A 23,930-nucleotide genomic window follows, 5' to 3' on the forward strand; every position below is an offset into this window, starting at 1 on the left:
GAGCCTTGGGAAAGAAAAGTACAGTGGTTAGTTGACTCAGTATGGCCGTACTCACTCGTTCCAGCTACATTCTAGCTATTTATTTCCAGCTATAGCTAGAAGGGGCTTTGATGGAGGAAGGGGATTTTCTAAATGAAAAAGAAATGCAGTTTATGGAGAGTGAAAGCTGGTCCCAAATCCAAGTCTAATTGAATTAGAAATTGCCTGGATGCTTTCTTTCTATTCAAAAGCTTGTTAAACTTCCAAAAATATGTATATATATTCTTACATTTTCTAAACAAATCCATTCAGCTTTTTTTTTTTTTTTTCAACGTGACATTTTCTATTTCAAAGTTGACCTATTTTGAGAAGTAAGAAAATTAGCTAAATTCCCCCATATCAAAACATTTCACTCTGGGCTGAATAAAATATTGGGAGCTTGTTGGTTTTTTTTCCCTTTCTGCAAGGAAGTGTACTCCTCACTGGGGGCTACCAGAATGGATTTTATTTATTCTTTTGAAGTCCATTTCAGTCATGGAACAGAAAAAAACTGTCTGCACAATTTGCACAGCAATGATTTCCAGCCTACTTTTACATTCCACATTAAGGTATCTAATCCATCCCATGGATTTGGGATATAAGAATTTGAAGTGTAAGTAGGGATTGATAAATTGAGTAATGGGTTTTATCTACAACAAAAGTTTCTTGGGGCATATCTCCCAGAAAAGAAATGACCACAGCCTACGCTGTTCTGCTGGGCAAAGGTTCCTCTCAATACTCATCACTGTAGTTTGTTGGTAGCTTTAGAAATAAAGGTGAGCAGAGATTTTGTATTGCACTCCAGCCTGCCAGGCCAATCTCTGGATGACTTCACTCACAGTCAAGGGACAGACTTCACTCACAGTCAAGGGACAGCTTTTAGGAATCATTCTTCAAATGTTTTGAGCTCTTCCCCTGACAGCATTTGATTAAATAGATTTTTAATCGACACGATACTTTACACTACAGCTGCCACTGGTGTGAGAGAAATAAAAATCTATCAACTGTCGCAAAAGTCAAAGCTATATATTAGAGCATCTGTGCAAGATTGCATGTTTCATTTCATTGTTTTTGGAGAGGCTTATTAATAAGGATGCCTTGTTTTTTGCAAACAGTGGCAATACTTTTGGTACATGAGACATAGTCCTACTCTGAGTTGAAAGGCTGCCTCACTGGAAGGTCTGGGCAAGATGACATGGCAGGAGGGTTTTCTTTCTGATGCAGTTCTTTCTTCTTTGTAGCTATCCAATGACACTCTCCTACTCTGGAACAATGTTGGGCAGGAGAAAAAAAAATCCATTAGGGTTACTATTTGAACATCTCAGAGGCTTTGCTCCAGGCTGCCTGGAGGCGCAGTTGGCCAACTCTGCGTCATCAGCAGGTTTCCTTGACAATGCCTAAAAGATGTTCTTTCAAAAGCTGGACTCTGAAGCACAGTTCTTGTCTGCACACCAGCCCCTGCAAACCAGGTCTCATTTGAAGTCAGTTGCCAGAATATGTGATGGAGTGAGATCTGTGTAGCTTTCTGATAGCATAGCATGGAGCTCAACTTTCAAAAACTTTTCACAAAAGGTTGTGTTGGGACTGCTCAGTGCAATCAGTGCATGAGCTGTTAATGTGGAACTCATGATTGCTCGCAGCAATCACGGGGTCTGAAAACACAGCAGGATTCAAAGGAAGATCAGCCACTCACACAAGGTAACAAGGACATCTTAAAATGAGCATCTATTGAATTGGGATTCAGAGCTAATTTATCCCAAGGGAAGGTTATTTGTTAACTGCCTCTTGAAGAGTTTCTGATAGAGCTGAAGGAAGGGTGACAATTCCTCTTCACAGCCACCCCCAAGGATTATTCATTCTCCTTTGGAATGAAAACTAAAGCTTGACAGAGGGGTACAGGGACTACAGACCACAGCACAGATGCTGCAGGTTCAAGTCCCTGTTGCCTGAGACAGAGGTTCTCCAGCCCCAGAAACCAGGGCTGACCCTCCCTGAAGTTGCTGTCACTGACCAGCACTTGAGGCTCACTTGCTCTCCTTCTGCACCATATTCAATTCTCTTCCTTCCTCAGAGTGCTCTGAATTCAAAAGCCCTCTTTAGAAACAGATGGGTGGTATTCAGTTGCCAAAACACAAGGACCTCGTTCTGTTTGGGCTGTCCAAGGGTACTCCTCCCAGCTTGCTGCCACTCCAGATGGGCACCAGCATACCAAGGATGCTAAATCATATCTGCAGCTCCCCTGCAGATGCTCAGTACCTGCTGCCGGTGCTAACCAGCCTGGGTAGGTGCCTGCACTGCCAGCCCTGCCTCCCCTCGGGGGTGGTTGTGAAGAGGAGTTGTCACCCCTCCTTCAGCTCTGTTGGAAACTCTTAAGAGGCAGTTAACAAATAACCTTCCCTAAGGATAAATTAGCCAAATAGCAGGCACTTGAGAGACAGAAGAACCTCTTATTTAGGCAAAAATGTTTCTTCTGACTCCTACTGACTCCACTGGCTGACAGCGACCAAGATCAAAGTTAACAGATAGGACTGACAGTGCCAGTGTTCCTCATTAAGGTATGATCCTTACAAGGAAGGCTCATTAGGATCTCTAGGTTATCCATCACCCTTACACCTGCACCTGATGACCCATGCACATCTTTGGCACCATGACACCAAGCTACAGACACCAGCAGCGCTGCTGTGTCCCTCTGCAGCCTCTCCCAAATACGGGAAAAAAACCTTTGAAGCCACCAGACAAAATATCAGGCTTGGTGGCAGCAAAGAGTCCTGCCAAACTGATTTTTTTTTTTTAACCAATTTCACATGAGCATCACACTGCTCATTCTAGACCACCATTTCTGCCTCCTTGTTTCAATAAACAGTTGTATCACTGGTCACTTGCTAGGCCCTTTGCCGGCCAGCTCCTGAATCCAGGAACATTACAAATTTGTCAGTCTACTTCTTTCCTCTACATTCTTTGCAATGTGTCCCAGTGCTTCTCTTAATATCTCAGTGAAACCATCTGCCTGAGACACACCTGGGCCCTGCTTACCTCTAGGCACTTGCACAGATGCAGTGTTTCCACAGGGACACTACTTCACCACCTTGTAGAGGAGGGTTTCCTTTAAGCCCTTGGTAGGCCTGAGGACGTGACAGAGTTGGTGAAATGGAGTAAGTCCCATAACAGACCAACGATGTGATGTCAGGATGGAGAGGTTCAGTTTGAACAGCCAGTTCTGGGTGGCTGCAAAAAGTCAGAAATCAGTGATTGAGAAGCAGAGTTATTTCCTCCTTGGAAGCCAGGTGGGTCACGCTCCTCAGCCACACTACCAGCCCCATCCAGACAGAGCTGAGCATCCATTTTAATCAGTCCCCAAATGCCCTACCAGAAGGAAACTGTTTAACACCCTAAAATCTCAGGTGAGGGGACCTGGCATCACTGCAGGAGGCATCTGGCCATGGAGCTCTGCTCCAGAGGCAGCAGCTGACTCTGAAAAGGAGCAAAGACAGAAATGAGGCTTAGAGCAGCAAAATAAATCAGTGACAGAGTTTCAAAAAAAAGACAAATGAAGTTGAAATCTGTCCTTGTTTATTTTAATGTTTGGAATGCTTTCGAGGTGATTTATGCCCCCGCATCAATGTATTTCTCTCTGTCTCTCTCTTTCTTCCCTCCTTTTTTTTTTAACAGAAAAAAAAAAATAAAATAAAAATTGGGGGAGTTAATTGGATTTCCAGGCTTCACAGCCAGACACTGTAATTGATCTCTGAAGAGATGGATTTGTTGGTTAGCTGGGCATGAATCTGATAAAACAAGCAGGAAGGAATGAAAAATTCCCCCCTGCCAAAAGAGCCAAAGAGGGGCAATGCTGGCAAAGACCCCCGGCACTTGCCTTCACCAAGACACGGGATATTCCCTGCCTTCCCTTCCCCTCCCCATTTTTGTTCTGCCTTGCAAGGCCATTATTTTCAAAGCATGGCTGCATCAACCAAGGCCCCCTGCATCTGCAGCTCCTAGCACCCGAGAATCCCCCAGCCAGCACCACGCCTCATCGCAGCCCCCAAAAGTGAGTCCTTCACCCCCAAAGCTATGTCACCCACCTCTGTCTGTCCCAAAATGCGGGTGCCATCTTCAGTCCCCTTGAGTTTCTTGTCGCAGCAGGCTGGTTTGCTCTGTGAAGAGAGGAGGCACTGAGCTGGGGGAGAGGGGCAGGATGCCCCCCACTGCCCATAACTACATTTCCCATTTCACCCAGGCTGCTGTGCTGTAGGGTACCTTGCTCACCCCGTCACGGTGTGTGCTCTCTGCTGCCTGTTCCCACAGCAGATGGCAAGCGGCCGGTCCCGACAGACTGCAGCAGGCTCCGGCAGCGCCCGCAGGGAATCCAGCTTTGCACAGATCTCTGCAGGTGAGTCCGCATGGGAACATGGCACAAAATGAGCACAGGAGCAAACTTCAGGTGGTTTAGCATCACCCGCCAGCTGGGTGGGTGAGAAAGGTGTTTGTGGGAGCGTGCTGACACAGGGCAAGCACTGCTAACCCAGGCAGGGCAGCCTCCTCCCGTACCCATGCACTCCAAGCCCCAGGTGACCGAAACACCTTTGTTATCTGGGAGAGTGCCACATGCCAGGGAGAAAGCTCCCTGCAAAATTTGTCTCTTCAGCGCAAGACTCAGCTCATTCCTCTTTTTGTTGTGCATTTTTCCAAAATCCCAGTCCACTGGCACAGCTCAAAAGGAACAAGGAAAACTCATCTGCCTTTCTGAGCCAGAGACCCCCTCTCCCCCTTGCGGGTAACCCAAAGGAAGGTATTACGTTCCCGTTCACCTGCCAGCTCGCCCAGGAGACAAGGAATTTCAGTCCTTTTATCTGTTACAGGCTTGTCTGAAATGCCTGGCATAACCTGTGCCTGTGCTAGTTAGGCTGTGCTGATGTTTCACTGTTCAGAAGCAACCCTATAATAATTGACCCGGCTTTTCTGTGCTGCTGACACCACCTGGCATGGCCTCACAGAAGGAAACACTGCGCTTGCACAATGCATAATTAAACTATGGAGCTAACTTCCACGGGAAGTTGTCGTGGCCAAGAATTTGTGACATTTCGGAAAGGAAGCAGGCATGTATACGGATAACAAGAATAGCCAGAGTTACGACAGCTAAACAGCAACATCCCTGTTGACAGTGCTAATGATATTGCAAGGCAGCCTCCCGTTATTAGGGGTGATAAGCGTATCTAACATGGGGCAGATCTGCCTTCTGCTGCACCTCCCTTTGCAGCATCCGCTTCTGGCCACCCCTCGGAGAGGACAGAGCTGCACGGACCCAACCCCATGCATGCAATTCCCCTCTTCTAGTTTTTTTTTTCTAACACGTTTCAAAAATATTGTACGGTTTTATTTTGCTGTTGCTTGCACTGGATATAAAACTCTGCGCAACAGCAGCTTTCCAGAATTGTAAACCTGGTTTATGCTCAGGAATATTGTTCTGTGCAGGTGCAAGGTATCACTCACTCCCAAGCACTGCAGCTACTACAGACTGTGACAAGGAAGCTGCTCACAAATGGTCACGCAAAGGAAAACATCTGTTACAAACTAGCAGGTACACAGATCATCTGCAAATTGCACAGCTTGCGCCTGATTTTTCCCTTGCTTTGTTTAGCAACTTGCAGGGCTGCCACACAGGATTTGGGACCCCCATGGTGCAGAGGCAGACGACGGGTGCTGCTGGCAGCGCACAATCCGGCCCGGCACCCACCTGGTCCTGCAGAAGGCATAGGTCGTGCCACAGGCGTTATTTAACCCAGGTGCTCCTTGCTCGGCCACACGCCCCTGCGGGAAGCAGAGAAGACAAGGCAGGGCAGGGCAGGTCCCACCCAGCCTCGGGAAGCCCAGGTGGCAGGGCTTTGAGGGTATTAGGTTCAGAAATGGACGCGGGCTGGGTTGCCTCTGTTTCATTCCCGTGGCACTGCTTTTTATCGTTATCACTCCAGAAGGGCAGGTTGTGCTTCAGCAGGCAGCGTCCCTTTCCCTTCAGCCAGCTCTCTGCCCCACACATACCTGCTTGCCCCCTGCACAGGCTCCGTGGGCTGGCAGTGATTTTTATTTTTTTTTGCCTTTTTTTTTTTTTTCTTTTTTTGCCTCCACCTCGCACACAAAAGATTTCCTGATCTCAGCTGGACCTTTACATCTGCTTTGTGTTACAGGGCTTAGATCAGGAAACAGAAGGATTCTGTTTCCATCAGGCAGGATCTCTGGTTGATCTCCAGCCAGCCTCAGGACTCAGCTGCGGTTCCCAGCATCGCATGCGATGGTTAGAAAGGAGGATCCTCGTGTGCCTCATGGCACTGCCCTCCCGATTGTCTGCTGCCAGCACTCCCACCTGGGTAGGGCTCAACCATCTCAGGCACAGCCCGCAGCTCTGGATGTGTCCGAAACCTCTCCACCTGCTCAGCCTTGCCCAGGCTCCGCTCCCATCCATTGAAATCCTTCTCTCCTCCACCAGAGTGCCAAGGGTTCCATTTCGCATCTTTTTCTTTTAAAACACAATTTAACAATATTTACATGATCTTTACTCCTTTAGTAAAGCAAAGGGGGGCAGGAGGAGGGAACCCATCCCTGGCTGCACACTGCCATCACCTGCTTTGAACCACACGATCCTGGAGCTCCTGCTCCCCTCGGTCAGATGCATCAACACCTTTGGCACGCGATTTATCATGTCAGAGGAGTTCACCACTTCTGGCACAGAGCAACAAGACTTATTAAGTCCTGGACACACGCCTTAGCAATCGATGGGAATTTCAACTGTGACTTCATTGTGAAAGGGATCAAACCTTTTAAAATCCCATTCCTCAAACAGAGTGGTCTCGCATCCTGCAGAAGCCCCGTGTAAACACTGGGGCCTCATAAGTACCTGTGTGTGCTTCAGGGGGACAAGGGTCACTGCACACAGCCTGGCGAGACCCCGTGTGAAGCACCACACAATCCTTGTCACCCAAAATTGGGGTCAAGGATGGCGAGCTCAGGCTGGAACTGGCTCAGAGGAAGGCTATCTGCAGCATCGGAGCAAAGGTGGCCTTTTTACAAGAGTCAGCTGCTGGGAGGCCCTGACTTGTTAGTTTAAGAAAATGAAGGTGGAGAGGTGATAAAATTGTTCTCTCTTCATGTATCGGGAGGTTTAACATGAAGGAAGAGAAAGTGCTATTTAAGGTGAAAGGACAACATCAGCAAAAGGTCACAAACCATCCATGAATAAATTTAGGTGAGAAACTAGAATAAGGCTTTTCACTGTCCAAACAATTAGGAGGAAAGCCAGTGCAATAAGAAAGGTGTTTTTTTTTTCTTTTTCAGCCTAAGAAAGGGAAGAGAAGCTTGGTTGTCTGCAATAGCAGGGAGCGGGATGCAATGGCTTGGAGGTAGCACAAAAACAGTGTTTTTAAAGGAGCATAACTGCAGCCATGCAGACCGAGGCTGGTGGAGAGGCGAGGTGTGCAGGAAGAGACAATCCATTTGTACAAGGTCAACTGATTTAATTGGAAAAACGTGACAACTTTCAGGCTTGGGCATGACACAGGGCAGTAAAAAATCAAGGTAAATATAAATCAAAAGACTGTGAGAGTGCACAGAGGCCAGCTGGCCAGCCCAAAGGCTGCATCCAGCCCCACCACTGAGCGCTGGGGGAAGAGAGGGCAGCCAGAGCAAGCACGGGCAGAAACTCCCCAGTGCCGAGCCAGCACTGGCTGTCCTGTAGCAGCCCACACGGAAATCCATATGGAAAATCATTAAACAATTACAACCTCTATCGGAAGAAGATCATCCTTGGAAGACACTTCTCCAGAAACCTCTGTTTGCCGCTTTCAGATAAGCCCCTGCCCCATGGGAACAAGGGCCAGAACACATTTCACAGATCAGCAAACACTAAACAAAGAGACCAAAACAAACCGGGGGAGCAAGACAAGCCAACGCCACCCCACCACCTCCAGCTCCATGCGTCCTCACGGGCTGGTAGTCGGTCATGCCGAAACACCAACCCGTGGGCATGGCCCCAGCCACGCAGCCACCCCAGCGAGCCCGGGGCCACGTGCCGCTTCCAGCAAAGGAAGGTTTTCCATAAAATAACCGCTCGGCGCCAGCTCAGCGGTCTGGGAGAGGAAACAATCCGCCTGAAAAAATTACCCAGCCAAAAAAGTAAGGTCTAATGCGCTGGCTGATTTAGCACACAATTTTATCACTCCCTACAGACAGAAGCCTCTCTTATTTGGAAGGTGCTTAAGCACCTGATTTCGGTTAGGCCTAAATACCTCTCAAAGAGCTGGCCCTTCATGCAGAACCAAGATAATCTTTGAAGACACAGCAACTCACCCGGCTTTGCTAAATCAATCTCACTGTTATTTTATTCAGCGTAAAAAAAAGTTCCCAGGGATCACATTTCTACCAGAACTTGTTAACAATTTATAACTATCACCTTAATCATTAAAAACAAACAATGGGAAAGAAAAAATCATTAAATTAATCCCTGATCTGGAATCCCAGAAGAGAAAATGAATTATTTTTCAAGACTGTAAGAATTAGAGGCCAACCTTCCAGATCGTGTAAAAACACGAAGAGCAAGTGTATGCATACTCTGCCAGACAGCATCTAAGGCTGCTGGAGGAAGGCTTTTTTTTTTTTTTTTGTGTGTTGCTTTGAAGCTCTTTGCTGTCATTCTCCAAGGAGCCTGGCAACCACATTGTGATAGAGCAAGGATGAGCCTTTTAAGCTTTCACAGTTATTTCCGAAAGAGCACGGGCTGAGCTGAGCATTGCAGCTGATGTTCGGGAGCTCCTGGCTGTAGTGTGCTGAGTTCAGCCTGGGCATGGCGAGCAGAAGCACCGCTGGGACTGGAACTACAACCTGCCACCCCTGGGCTTCTGGGGGGTTCCTAGGGAGAGCTGCCTCCCCTGCCTCCCTGTGTCCCAGCCGAGCAGGCTCCAGCTCCCTCAACAAACTCAAAAATTAAGGCAGCAAGACCTGTAGGAAACATTAGGGGCTTTTATTAGACCAGCTGATAGAGACAAAAAACAAGGACTTACCTTGGATGCGTGCTCTATGCCCATCTCACGAGATGCCAAGACAGCTTGTCAGGTGTGGGCTTTCTTTTTCTTTTCTCCATTATAAATGCAATAAATAAAATAAATGGAAATAAATGCATTAACTAACCTACAAAAGCCATAGATCACTACAGTTATAACCTCACCATTGCTACAAATAAATAGCTACGTTAAACAGAGACAAAAAAGTGGAGGGACAGGCAGGGGAAGCACTTCCACTGCCTTACACAGGGAAGGCAGCGGCAGGCCTGGCCATGAGACCCCAGGCACGGGCTTGCCAGCACCCAGCTTGCCGCCCGTGCACCCGCGAGTAATTAATTGAGGGTGATAATGAGAAGGGATGGACTGAGGCAGGTATGCAGGCTGGGGCAAGAGAACACGCTCCCCAGCTAACTGCTCGCGTGCAGTGCTGAACTTAGATGCTGCATGGTGAGGCTTGGAAATTCATGTTTTTCCCCCCATTTAGCTGAAGGAAAATCCCTCTCCTTCAGCACGGCGATGCGCATGGCTGAGCACAGCACCCAACAGAGGGCACTGACACGCTGACCATGCCACCCACCTCTCTGGCCATCCCCACCAGCCCCAGCTTCTCCTCCCCGCCGCACCAGCGCTGACCTCCCCACTATCGAGCTCCCCATCAAGCTCCTGGTGGGGCTGCCACGTCCCCACCCAACACAAATCAACGGGGCCATCACCTCCGCGGGGCGAGGACGGGAAGCGAGCGTCCCAGCGCGGTGCCAAGGCGACTTCCTCACCCTGCTGCCGCGGCTCGGGCAGGCGGCCGCGAGGAAAGCTGGTGGAAAAACCTGGGCAGGGGGGGCGGGAAATGGGGGCCTTCACTTTTCAGGCTGTTAACTGTAATTAGCCTGGTTTCTGAGATGTAATTATCTTGCAATCTCAAAGCAAACACCCCGGAGGAAATTGCACAGTTAAAGACAGCATGGCATTAAAAATAAATTATGAGAGTCCTGCCCGCTATTGCTATGGATCTGTCAGCATTTTCACTCTAAAAGCCCCTGCTTGGGGGAGCTGCAATCACCCAGCTGTGACTTTCCATGCCAAACTGTCTGCCTAGATGTAGGATTGCGCCGCATCCCTGTTATGATGCAGAAATTAAAAACAATAACCCCCCTGATCAGGAGGCATTCAGCTTTGTCACAGTCCAATTACAAAATCGCTGCACTTTGGGGGTGGGGAGGTTGTTTTGTTTTGTTTTGTTTTCCCAGAGGAATTAAATTCCACGGGCTATTTAATACAGTGCACGAACAAAGCGTGGTAGGTGTTTGGAAACAAGTCAGATGCTAACAGATCACAATATTCCTTCCTCTCGCAGAAAGAGCTCCCGAGCCTGCTCTCCGCTGCCCTTTTTGTTGCTGCGTGAGCGCCTTCCAAAATTAGGACCGTGCTTCACACCCAAATTGCCATGGCAGGCATTCAGCCCAGGAGGTGGAGGAACCCGACTACTACAATGGGGAGCAGGATCTCCCCAGCAGCTCGGGGCTCATCCCTTGCTTGGGACACTCCCTTGCTCAGCCCAGCCTGCAGGGCTTTGCTTGGCCTCTGGCTCCATGGAGGTCACCTCTCTGCGATGCCTGGCTGGGGAGCAGAGGCAGGAAGGAAGGGAGAACTGGCTGGGAAGCAGGGCCAAGTTCCTCATGCAGCTACAGAGCGTGAAATAAGGCTGCCAGAGAGGAGATGCAGCTCGCTGTTGGCTTATTTTTAATTTTGGAGCATCTTTTCCATCCACTTCTACTAGACAACAGCCCCAACTCAGGCTTGCCCTGAAGCCAGCAGAGCTGTATAATGGTTTAGGTCAGCAGAAGACCATACCAACATCATCCCAAAGGGCCTTCCCTCATGGCATCCTCTCCCACAGGCAAAGTTTCAGATCACAGCAAGGTGCAGGTGATCACAAGGGACCATGTGCCCCAGCCAACCCGCGCTCTGCCACATGGAGAGAACCCAGAGGGAAGTGGTACCTGAATAAGGCTGTAAGAGACACTAAAATCCCCCCTCAACATCTGCAGAGCACTGGGACTTGCCACCATCTCCAAACCATTACACCATGCTCATTACACAAAGCACCACTTCTCTCATTCTGCCATAGCTAAGGTGGACAAGGAACACCCAGAAACATGCCGAACCCTGGCACAATGTTCAAGATGGAGAAGAGAAGATCCAAAAGATCATTGCCTTGCCTTCCATCAGAAATACAGCTTCCCTGAGGACTCCTGCAAATGGGCTTTCTCCAGAGCCCTGCCCGCTGCTATGGATAATTAGCGGGTGCTTCTTGAGTACGAGACGCAACCACCGCGGGGCTTCACGCAGCTCTAGCAGTGCTGAGCCCCACTTAGCTAAATTCTCATACTTCTTACAGTACGAATCAATCCCACCGTCTCTCCTCTCCACATATCTCGTCACTCACAGGATGCAAAAGAAGAAGTCTGGAGAGCCCATTAAAAGCCACTCGACTGGAAAATAGTTTCTGGCCTAATTCTAGCACCAGGGTCTTAGCTGTGGAGAGAAATCTGACAGCAAGAGTGTGTCTGCGGGGAGGAGGAGGCAGAGCTGTTAACTACTTCACCAATCTAACGTATAGCACTCTCCAAGAGTAATTAATAATTAATATTCGTAGCCTGCTTAAATCTGTTGACTCTGTAAACCGCTGCCTCTCACTTAGAGGACTCTCGGCATGCTGAGACAAACTGAAGAACATCCCCCATGGAGAGGCTCAGCATAAACAAGAGCAATGGCAACTCCCAGCTACTCATCCCTAGTTTTAATCCCTCTGCTTCTCTTGTCCTCTTTATCTTGTTTAATTAAGCATAATGCCTTAGGAGCGGCTCTTACAGAGGCGGATGGAGAGTCCAGGATGAGAAGACCTGGGTCTCCGGTCACTGCGAGGCTGCTACCAGTGCTCTAACTGGAGCAGTAAGGCCCTGGGTTAGCAGGGGACGCTGAAGTCACCAAGCTCCATCCCCTTTAGAGGGTGTGTTCAGTGCTCCTAAGCCACAGGCCATGCACTGCATGCAGGAGCGAAGCCGTGCAGCACAGCACTGGAGGCTCTGGAGCACTCGTTCCAACCAATCCTTTCTGCAGTGTTGCCCCTAATCCACTTTGTCCTCATTCAAAGCCACAGATGTAAATCAGTTTCTCCGGCTCCCATCTTAATCTGAGTTTCAGCCATCAAAAGATGCCTGACATTGACACGCAGTGGTTGCAGTAGCTGTGGGGTCTGGGTCATACCGGTTGCAAGTCAGCAGCAGGCTACCGAAACCAACCCATGAGTATCGGTAACCCCGTATAGGTCACACACATTGAAAGGGAGGTGGAATGGAGCAGAACAGGTTTCTTTGGTGGCAATCCACACTACTGAGGAACCTGGTGTTCTACATAATGTCATCTACATGTCTTCTACATTATGTCATAAACTAGAAGGGCTTGAAGTTTTGGACCAAGAAATAGGCACCTTTGAGAATGTATGCTATAGGATCACCGAAACTGCTCAAATTTTGTCTCAGTTCATCATCTCAGGGGCCAAGCTGACTTCCACTGAAATCATAGATCACTGTTTCTTTTGACTTTACACAAGACTTGAATGCCACCCTTAGCATCTTTTCATATCACATGTTGGGGTTTACAGAATGTACACATGCATGACTTGTTCTGTCACAGATCTGAGTCATTCATTATATGCGTATATTACTTGCTCTGCTGTATCCTGGTTTGGTAGAACGTGAAAAGTTCTCTTTTCATTATAAGTAACATTATTCTATCAACTGTGTTATGTTTAATCACAGTAATGGTTTACTCTGGTGATAGTTTTCTAAGATACAGGAAATAGTTTAAATCGGTAAAGTAGAAAATGACATGAGTGACTTACTTTCCACATAAACTCCAAACTCTGTTTAGTTAATCAGTATTCAACAAATACAATTCTGTTGAAATTTGCTTTTCTTTCAAGAGTGCAATGGAAAAAGGACTGCTAGCTAGCATTCAGATGTGAGCACACCTAAAAATACCATTATCAGGAAACAATTATACAACTTTCCCTGAATTGATAATTTGCATTTAGAAAGGAGGAAAATATGCCCATAATTATTTTTCTGTTGCTTGCTATAAAAGCTAAGGACAGACAGTGTGATTCTGTGGCTAATAAATACCGAGGGCATGGTTGTCCGGCAAAGTGGGTTTTTAGTGAGAAACCAAGCCGTGTGAGGACGGACCATGGGAGAACATTGCAGTTTTTGCACTGTGGCCCAAAAGATCAGTATACTTGGGAAAAAAAAAAATCTTTCTTGCTATTTGCCTCTCTGTGTTTGTGCATATTGTCTTTACACTCTAAGCAAATAAGACCTTTCCTCTGGAGTCTCATAGTAAGCTATATAAGCAACAGTTCTGGTTTTGCCAAGATTTCAAAAACCAAAGGAAAATTTTAAAAGACTGTTTTACTCTTTTTAGTAAAAAGGAAAAAAAAATCTTTTGGCTTTGAATGAAACACATTACTCAACTTAAAACCAAAATGCTTCATTTGGTCACCTAGCTTCTGTAAACATTTTTGTCAGGTTTCATAAAAAGGTACATGAGATTTGAAATTTGAAGTTCTCCATTTTAATTAGAATACATGATGGAAGGCTTCAAGGTCAAACAGGATCTTTTTGGTTAAAAAACCCTTCTTCTTTCCTTCCCTGAAATGGGCAAAATCCAAACAAATTCCTGAATGTTTCAAGGTTGTCAAATTCTTGGGAGGGAGCCCACAGAAGAAGTGCTCACATTGAAAAATGCAACCCCCCACAACCTATTTTGAGTTTGTCAGAATAGACTCAGCACCACCCAAATATCTGCTGGGGGATCCTACTGCTAGTGGGACAGGAGCCTGGAGTTGCCTTCCTTGCACAGGCAGTGGCACTGCACAGCGCTGGGCCCACCTTACAGCAGCTGAGCGCTGTCAGCTTAATTCCAGCCTTTCCTCCCTCACCTGCAAGATCCATTGCCAGAGCAAAAGCATCTCTTCCCATCCAGGCAACATGCACTTACAGGGAGAGCTGCTGGACTGTAATGCCAGGAGCAGGCCTAAGACACACCAAAGGCCAAGGGAGCGCAGGAAATGGCCGCCTTTCCTCTCATTCCTGCTGATGCTGCCGTTAGCAGCTTCCCAGCGCTCACCGCTGCTAATCTCGACACCCACCAGCAATCCCTCAAACCAATTCTTCTTCACATAATCTCCATTCCCCCTCTGCCCCCTCAGGTCCAAACCTACTGAGAACAACAGTGTTCCCCTGCAAGAGAGATGGAGCAAGCAGGGTTGGAGAGCGCAAGACTCCTTCTGAGAGCAGGCCCACAGCCGGCAGCTCCGGACAACAACATCCATTTTGCTAATGACTGGAATAATGATGGCATTCTTGTTAGTAACAGTGGAGATAACAAGGCAAACACTAGTCGTAATTATTGTAAAATGTGCAGAAGGCAATTTAGAATAATAAATGTTTCAAATGCAGAGAGCACACGCGCACACAAAAGAGCTCGCCGTTAGCTGGAGCGCTCCATCTGCGGCGTACAAGGGCCCTCCTGATTGCATTGTCGGGAGGAAGGAGTCCTCCTGTGGGCTCAAATTTAGCACTGCCATGTCCCCTGCCCCACCGGGGTAAGTGGCACGGGATCCTCCACTTGCCGAGCCATGAGGGTCTCCTGCTGGCTTTTGGGCTGAAACAACAAATAAAGGCTGCGAGGACCTTTCTTCACCATGGAGGATGGTAACTGATTCCCAGGCACAGGTCTCTCCTAGTCATAACCCAAGTCAGCATCTGCAGTGCAACGTCAATCAAGGGCAGCAGCGAGAGATGAGGGGCTGGAAACGGACCCAAGGGAGGAGAAGGGTGGGGTTAAGAAGTGGGGCCCAGAGGATGAGCGAAGGGGAAGAGGAAGGCCAAGGAGAAGAAAAGGGCGCCTGGGAGACTCTCGTTTGAAAAGCTGAAGAATGCCTGCCAAAGCAAACAGTTGGACATGCAGGGCTCTACATGTCTCTGGTTAATTTTGACCATCTGGCATTTATTGAAATTGCCTCCCTTTGTGTTTTCTATGATGAAGTGGTTTTGTGTTCCTGCTTTCTCTCCCTCCTTTCTCCTCTCCCTCAATCTGATGCGTAGCTTCTGTCCCTCCTCTCAGCTCACTCCACCCCGTGGCAACTCTCGAGCAAGGAACACGAGTGTGCGAATGGCTCCAAGGAGGGTGCCAGGGATGGGGAGCAAGCCTGTGCATGGGGACAGCCACAGTCCAGAGGCTCTGCCCTCCCCACTGCCCCTCATCTGACATACCTCGCCTTCCCTGACTCCCAGCCTGTGACAGCAGCAGACTGCGGGGAAAGATGGGAAAAGAAATCAGAGCAGAAGTTAAGGAGAAGAACTCAGCCACAGAAAAGCAGGGAGAAAAACCTTTAAAAAGGTGCAATTGCGAAGTGATGACAGGCTGGTGGAACGGAATTAGCAGAGAGGAGGGCTTTGCTCACGTCCTCCTCTCCCTGAACTGCCGTGCGATTAGAATTAAGCCAAAAGAGCCATTTTGTAGGGAACTTTGCCACGAGCTGCACTCCTGCAACAAGGGCGAGAGACTGAAATAATCAACATTTTCAGCAGAACAGAAATGCAAACATCCAAATTCACATTTTAACTGACAGTTTCAGTCAAAATACATCACCCTGACGTTCTTCAATCAGAAAAGATTCACAGACTCCCTTCCCTGCATAGCCTGCGGTCCCAGGCCAGATTATACAGCCACGATTCCATAGCTTAGATTTCCTGTAAGTCAGCAAGAAACCTCTTAGGCTCCTGGTGTGCTCCCCAGCCTGTTGCAAGGGGGGGCTTCTCCCAGTAGTTCCTCAGGAAGCCTGTCCCAGTGAAAAGAATGAAAGCAGCACAACCGCGAGGCTGGGGGAATGTCTCCTTTGCTCTGTGCAGACTCTGAACACTTCAGAGACGGTACATCACTCGTCGCAAGACCTTCTTCTTCCCCAGCGAAATCGCCCCGCTGCTTTGCATGCTGCTGCGGTGTTCCCAGTGGCCACGACGCTTGCAGGCTTGCACACGCTCCAAGGACTGCAGGCAGGAGCTCGGCGGCTCTGCTGGCACAAATTAGCGGAGCTGAAACTTTAGATCAGTGACAGAGAGTCTGCCTCCTGGGAGCAGTAAATTGCGATGCTGGTCCCCAAAGACCCTCCTTGCCATTAAGTGATTAATGAATTCATTAACACCTCTAAGAACACAGGAAATATGACACAGACAGCCTGCCTAGGCTTTGCAAAGGTTTTTTTCTTCCCTTTTAGGAACAGCAGAGAATAGTGACTAATTAAGCTATACGGCCCACGGCAGCACAACTACGTTTATCCAGTGGGGATGAGCGGAGAGGTGAAATCCTCCATCTCATGTTCCAATCAGCTTTCATTTGACCCATAATGAGATGCTAAAAGAAGGGGCTTATTGCTATTATAAACCTTTCATTTGAAAGGATAAAAAAAAAAAAAAAAAAAAAAAAGGACTTACTGTAATGGTTTTAAATGACTTTCCCAGCATTCCCAGTTCAAGAGTGGAATGAGCTTAGGGGATGGCTGGAGAAACCATCAAGGCTGGGAGAGGAGGAGGAATTGTGCAATGGTCTCTTCAAGACTTACAGTTCTTGAGAAAATTCTTCACTGTAAGAGTGGTGAGGCACTGGAATAGATTGCCAGGGTAAGTTGTGGATTCCCCATCCCTGGAGTTGTCCAAGGCCAGGCTGGATGGGAATTTGGCCAACCTGATCTAGTAGGTGGCATCACTGCCCATGGCAGGAGGGCTGGAGCTAGATGATCTTTAGGGCTCCTTTCAACCTGAGCCATGCTATGATTCTATGACACAGAGGGCCTTAATTTTTGCCCCCTGTGTGACACAAGGCACGAGGTTACCTCCCACCATACGCCAGCAGGACCTCCCAGTGTGTCCAGTGGACGTGGCAATCCCTCCCTGCGCAGCAGTGACAAGTGCCTCTCAGCCCACCAGCGCCACGGATGGGTTTCCCAGCTCTGGGTTCCTGCTGAGCTGAGTTTCCCAGTGGTTTCACCCCACCAGCCATGGCCAGAGAGGTCCCACCAGCAGGCAGGTGGGGGAGCTGCCCCATGCAGGAAGGGACACCTTTGTTACCAATTCTGAGGGGACAAATCTTCATTTCTCTTGGGCTTGCTTGCTCCCGTGGGCTCTACTGCTGCAGAGAAGATGGTATGCCACCAATCAGTACAGAAATGCTTCTCCATAACTCTCCTTCACCCCAAATGGCACAGAAGCACTGAGGCTGGCTTTTGGTGTGGCCTTCAGCATCCTGCAAGACCTGCCTTGGGATCACGGCCTTGGGCTGCATTACCCTTCGGCTCTGGCCAAGGGGACAAGTGGTGCTTGGTACCTAAGTCTTTGTATATCTTCTACATAAACAGAGTGGTGGGGAGCCACCATGTCCTCCTGTTGTGGGCAGATATCGGGACATGGGGAAGTTTGAAATTGTGGAGAATCAGGCCCAAAAGACAACTCACTTTCAAAGACAGATAGTAAATTGGAGGGAGTTCAGAGAAAGCCACTAAGAAGATTAAAGGGCAGGAGGTATTGATTTACGTAGGAAGATCAAAAGAGCTATATTTGTATATAGTAGTTTAGCTAAGTGATGACTAAGTGTTTAAAGGGAAGAGTTTGAAGGACATAAACCGAGCGAGGGACCATTACGGTGAGCACAGTGAAGAGAGCTTAACAGGAGCATTAGAGTGAAAGAAAAGGAAGGAAAAAACAGGAAACCTCAGCTGCCTGCCTGCTTCTCTTGGCAGGGAGATGCTGACAGCACCGCTGACACTGAGATTTGGCAAACCAGCTTACCAAGGCATTTCAGGGCCTGCACCCCTTTTCCTTCCCCTCTGCAGCCGTGCCATGCCACAGCAGTCAGGAGCACACAGGAAGACTCTCAAGTGGGCTCCAACCACCACGGCACACTCAGCACCCTTCAGCTCGGTGATATTGGGGCACCTTGGACGAATTCTAAACCGTGGGAGCCCTGTGACTGCTCTAAGCCCAAGCAAACCAGAAACAAGGCCTAAATCCTATGTCCTAAATCCACTTCCGAGCACTCCACTGTCCTGCTCCATGCAAAACAAGGCCTACAGATTTCACCCCATCTTTAAACTTAAACACTGTTGGATCTGTTGCTTCTTGTCAAGAATTAGTGTCTGTAAAGCATTAACCCAAGTACGTCACAAAACCAAACCCATCCGCACGATCTGGTGAGATCCCAGCTGGCAGGGACCAGCTGCCCGACCCCGCTCCCTCACACTGCCCTCTCCTAACAGAGCTGTGCAGAATTTGCAGGGGTAGGGCTGGGACCATGGCCAGAATACCCAAAGCTGTTCTGTTCCTTGAGATTATTCAGATCCACATGAGAAAAAGTCAGCTGAAGTGACTAAAAAGTGACCTACCTTGGCCTCCCTCTGTGGGCTCGAGCTGACAGATGTCTCAGCAGAGCTTCCAAGAAGAGCAAGGGCCAGGAGCATTCCAGAGAGCAGTGCCCTGGAAAGGCTCCATGGCGAGGATCATTCCTCCAGCAACGATCTCAGCAAACACGTCTTCCCCTTCCTGGGGGAATCTGACAGCAAGCCCCGTGCTGAAAAGGCACAAGGGTGTGCAGGACATGAGTCAGGGTGGACCTGGAGGCCAGATGTTTCATTGGCCATATACACAGCTGAATTTTTAAGCTACCTCATAGTCTGGTATCTGCTTACTGTGCTAAAGACTGCAGCTGCCCATCGTAGCAACACATAACTAACCCTTCAGAAAAAGCATTTCCTATCCTGACGGTGAGGAGAGGGGAAAGATAAGACAGACAAAGAGAATCTGATAAGACAGCACGATTGAATTGCTCTGCCATTGCCAGGGATATCCTGAAAACTTGATGGCCTCACTTCATAGTCCAAAAACACCAACAAAAAGCTTTTGCTCTCAGATCGGCAGGGTTCTCCAGGCAGTTTAGATCAATGCCAACACTCTGCTCCCTGTCCACACCATTTGGCATTTTATCTACCATTTGCTGGAGCGATACTCTTGGCTGCGAACATTTATAGACAGCAGAAAGCGAGGTCACGTAATGAGGACAGGGCAGGTTGCAGAGGGGGGTAAATGAGATCAGATACAAGGGGCAGGATTCATAGCCTGTTAGAGAACCACTAAATATATTTATATCTCCCTGACCTACCAGGTGCCAGTCTGCCCCAATCAACGGCCCCTTGATCTGCGTGACCAAGCAGATCCAAGAGGATAAACCTCCCTACGTGGACGAAGCAGATGACGTGACACACGAGCAGATTTGTTCAGCGGTGTCCGCAGCCACAAGCTGGTCACCCCCAATCTACACCACCTACTTACATTACTGCCGCGTGGAGAAATATGTTCTGATGCAACCAAATGCAAGAGGATGCCTCTGGGAACAACGCATGCAAATTACAGCTACTTACAATGGGAGAGATTACCTCAGAAAGCTCCAGCTCCACTGAGGACTGCAGATGCTTTCCATGGAATAAGTGAATATTCATCCAAGCAGGGACAGGAACCAGGTTTTCTCTGGCTATTTGCATCTGCTCCCTCTTTTACTCCCCATTTTGTCCCTCCTTAACTCCCTCTTTTACCCCCATTTACATGATTCCTTATGAAAAAAAAAACAACACGCCTGACTTTAACAGGAGTGTAGCACAGCTCTGCATTTGCAGAGATTTTCTAGGGGATATTGGGATGTCTTAGGCAGGAAAAACAACTGTGTCTACTTCAGCAACCTTGTGAACCACTTGGAGACAGAGCACATCAACATGTCCCCTCCCAGGAGAGCTGTGGGCAGGTGTGCCTGCTGGGGCAGGTTATCTGTAGGTTTGGGCTCAATGCCAGTGCTCAACCCTACAAATGCATGAAATAACTCGTGGTTGGCCGAGCAGGATGCATGGGTGACAGCAACACCCCATGGGGCTGCTGCAGAGCCACCACGTGCAAGCAACTAACCTTCTCCCACCGCCTGCTCCCTCCCAGCCTGTGCCCCAACCTTCAGTGTCCAGCCGGGGGAAACACCAGGGGGCTTTCAACTGGAGGCCACCCAAATATCTGAGCACTGGGAAAACTAACAGCTGAGCTCGGTTTGTTGGAGAGATGCTTAGGAGATCACAAGACGTCTAGACATCTTAAACATGGAAATATCCTAGGTTGCAGGGGACTTCCCAGGCCTTTGACAAAGACGTGGTGAGATTCAATGCCTGGAAGTTCAGGTCAGATAAATCCCAAAATACAGTGCAATTTCCCAGCAGGGAGGGAACCCGAACACTGGAGGACCTTGCAAGGGTGTGGGCCCTCATCATTTGACATCTTTAGCATAGCAGGAGATAACTTCTGAGCAGCTAGGCTTTATTCCAGCTCCTGGGAGAAAGCCCAAGCCCCAGGGTTAGAGGGAGTGGGACTGGATGGCGCAGGGCATACCTCCGGCCCGGGAACCCATGCGTGCCCCTGCTCGCTTCCTCCTTCCTCGAGCCATGACAAGAACAGGAAATTCTGCGTTATCTGCTGCTAAGCCTCGAAGCTTCTCACTGAGCCGATAGCTGTAGTCAAATCTCATTCTCCAAGACCTCAGCTGGTCGCCTGCAGACATAAGGAAGGAATTCATTTATTTATTTTCCTCCTCCAGGCTCATTTGGCCAGACAGATGTTGCTTGCTATTTCTTTTTCTCACCTTCCTCTGAATCATCCAAGATGAGCTGTGGCTGGAGGCACCACATGGGAGGCGCAGCGCAGCCTCTGCAGAACTGGGGAGCGGGGCCACTGGTTTTGCTCTATCATGAACCCTTTTGGGTTCAGTCTGTGTCATCTCAGCTGGTCAGTTACCCAGACAGCACCTGCTCTAACGAGGGTCATAAACACAGAGCTTCAATAACTCTGCTGTGCAGAGTTCTCTGCCTCCACAGCAGACACTCTGGGCTCTCAACCGGTATCACCATTCAGAGCCTTACAAGACTGCCTAAATAAACATATGTAAGAGTTTAAATTCAATCTCCCCCTTGCCCTGTCCCCTGAAAAACTCTTTGATGACTAAGCCCATTAGGGGAGGAGCAAATCTCCTCGAAATGTCACAGCTGATCTCCACTGACCTTATCAAAGTGCAGGATCAATACACTGACCCATCAGAGTTGGAAACCTTAAGCAAAAGCCGAAGAGAAGCAATTAAAGCAGAATTTCAAGAATGGAAGTGGGGGTGTTGAAATATCCCATTACGCCTCTGGAAACTGAAAAACAAATGAGCCAAAAGTAACCACGATGCTTAGAATTATCATATACATAATTAGTATTTGATAAAGCAGGAAATACAACATAACATCCATTCATCATGCTGACAGCTGCAAAACCATATTGCAAAGCTCTTAAGTGTTAGTGGTGTGTGTATGCACCTTCAGCACTGCAGGTACGAGCCCAAATTGCCAGCTCAGGAGCTAATGTGCCACAGGCTCCATGGGATCCTAGCAGCAAATCCCAGGGAACAGTTCTGTGATGCATGGCAGCAGCGTAAGGAGGTGACCGTGTGCTCTTAACTACCGGGATCTGAAGGATGGAAAGGCATCAATAAAAGTCCAGGGGCAGCTGACAGCTTCCAGTGAGCCTGTGACTTCAGGCACCCTAGAAAATCAAACCAATATTCCTGATATTTGGAACTTAACCACCCACACCATCACATTACTGCAACAGTCCCTACTGTGGTTTTGAACGCTGGGCCATTTGCACCCATTTCAAACGACTCCTTGTCCCATTCTGGGAGATGGCAAGGCAATTTAAAAACTGCTTTGGAGGAAGAGTATGGGCAGGGGACAAGGAACGGCCCTGAGTGCCCAAACAGATGCAGCCAAAGGGCTTGTGGTAAGAAAAGTGACAACTCCTCAGCCCCTACAAACCATAAAGCAGCACCTCCACCACCCGATACCTGGTCCCCATCAGATGGTAAAGCATTTTCATATAAACTTGCTGTTAACCTTTCTGCAAAGAGGGCTATTAGCAAGGCAGGGGGCCTGGGGTGCAAAAAGAAGCTATGGTTCTATGGGGAAGAGTTGAAAGGAGCACATGATAGAGAAAACACGAAATGAAAACAAAGAGAAGGGGATTAAAATGTAAATAACTTTTAGGAATGGTGGCTTTCTCTGGAGCAACTCACTCAACAAGGGCTTTGCCCAAAAGAAAAAGATATTTTTTCTTCCCTTCAGAGATATTTTTAAGATTTACCTTCCCTCACAAGGGTGAACACGAGCCATTTGCAAGCAACTCAGCGACAAAACAGGAAGAAATCAACTTCTGCCTCGCCTGACAAAAATAGCCAAGTGCCTGATGGCGAAACCACACACCCATCATTGCTCTGCCTGGCTGGAACGGAGCTGTGCCTGAGCCTCCCGCTGCGCTCGCTGATCGCCAGATTGTTAACTTGGGATAGGTCCCTGTCCATCTGTCGAGTCAGAATTATTCCACTTGAAAAACACTGAAAATTCCCTGGAGTACAGCAACTGTCCCAATTCCCACGTGAGCTGTCTCACCGTCAGCCACAAGCTGCTCGGAGGAATGGGAAGGGCTCTGGTCCCAGCCCTTCCTCCTTCCCTCCCTTTTTATTTGCAGATAAAACCACCACCTCTACTTTCAACAACATTCTTGTCTGGGCAGCCCTTCATAAATTCACCTCATTAACCCGACGTAAGGCAGGATCCTCAGCTTTCTGGCTGCTGACCTTTTTCCGGGACAGAAAGAGCACTGTGAACATTCTCTTTTGGAGGGAATCAAAAAAAGCAATCAAAGAAAGTCTCTGCTGTCCTGGGAAATTTTCTGTGCACTGGGAGTCTCATCAAACCAGGGGAAAGAAAGCAATAGCAAATTTAACAGTGCCATCCATAGCAGACACAGATGGCTGCAGTTCCTAAATAAGCATTACATTAGTACAAAGGAGAGAGAAAAAAATTAAAGGGAGAAAGAAAAAATATAACAGCTGTATCTTAAGCCTGGGGGCTGATGCTAAATCTATGTTTGTAGATGCTCTCAGCACTGGCAATAAAAGTCAAGTTGCTCCTGCGTTAAAGGGGCACTGCCAAGTGCTTTACGTACAGCCCTCCTTCATTCAGTGAGCATCCCTCAGCTGCCCCACAGCCTGGGACCTGTGATGGAATGGGAGGACGTGGGGGCAAAGGGAGAAAGCAGTGGGAAAAGCATTAATATTTAAAGCAGCATTTTGCACCACTCTGAATGGGGTGCTGTGATTAAAAAAAATCAATAGCCTGCAATGGCTTTCACTACACTGACAGAAAGATCATTTGCCCTCTCGTCACTGCTGTCAAGCTAAGACCACGGCTAAAACAACTTCCCCAGTGCATGTCTTGTCGTTCTGCGCGGCAGGCAAAATGGAGGCGGATGAACTGGGGATCTCGACTAGAAATCCTGACTCCCCCAAAGCAGGGGAGGCCACCGGTGCCCCCGGAGCTCAGGCGAGCATGGTGAGGTTCAGACAAAGCTCTGTTCTCAGCCCAGGGCTGTTGGGAGATTTTTCTCCATGATCTGGAAGGCAAAACATGAGCTTGCTGCCAGCAAAGATCACAGTTGACACAAATATTGGAGGAGCAGTAAATGATGACACGAGCGAGCTGGTTACAGTAGGCAGGCTGTGTTGGCAGATACACGGGCTGACTACAAATGGCCTTTCAAATATCCACATGCCAGGCTGGACCTGAGAAATAAAAACACAAACAAGTGCACTTACAAGGCATGCCACAGGCAACAGGCAGGTCGGGGAGAGCTG

The 23,930-nt window shown here is 48.4% G+C and overlaps 1 protein-coding gene across 8 annotated transcripts in view; it reads right to left on the minus strand.

The window, feature by feature from the left end:
- Window positions 1–862: 862 nt before the first annotated feature.
- The window catches only part of LOC137860915 (uncharacterized), a 128,900-nt gene continuing 105,832 nt past the window's right edge, over window positions 863–23,930 (minus strand). For 4 of the 8 annotated variants that reach the window (XR_011099246.1, XR_011099247.1, XR_011099248.1 and 1 more), the window contains 9 exons: window positions 21,556–23,858; window positions 21,259–21,393; window positions 20,844–21,011; window positions 20,594–20,752; window positions 19,606–19,778; window positions 18,559–18,743; window positions 4,273–9,000; window positions 4,098–4,169; window positions 863–3,489 (listed from right to left, as the gene is read on the minus strand). Coding sequence is in view for 4 of the 8 variants with exons in the window: in XM_068691727.1 (XP_068547828.1) it covers window positions 3,054–3,243; window positions 3,430–3,489; window positions 4,098–4,192; window positions 4,273–4,399; window positions 5,750–5,823; window positions 18,559–18,633 (621 nt within the window). In the remaining 4 variants the exon portion in view is untranslated. The other 4 variants (XM_068691727.1, XM_068691729.1, XM_068691728.1 and 1 more) reach the window with 4 other exon arrangements.

The sequence above is a fragment of the Anas acuta genome, chromosome 9, assembly GCF_963932015.1.
Source record: "Anas acuta chromosome 9, bAnaAcu1.1, whole genome shotgun sequence".
NCBI lineage: Eukaryota > Metazoa > Chordata > Aves > Anseriformes > Anatidae > Anas > Anas acuta.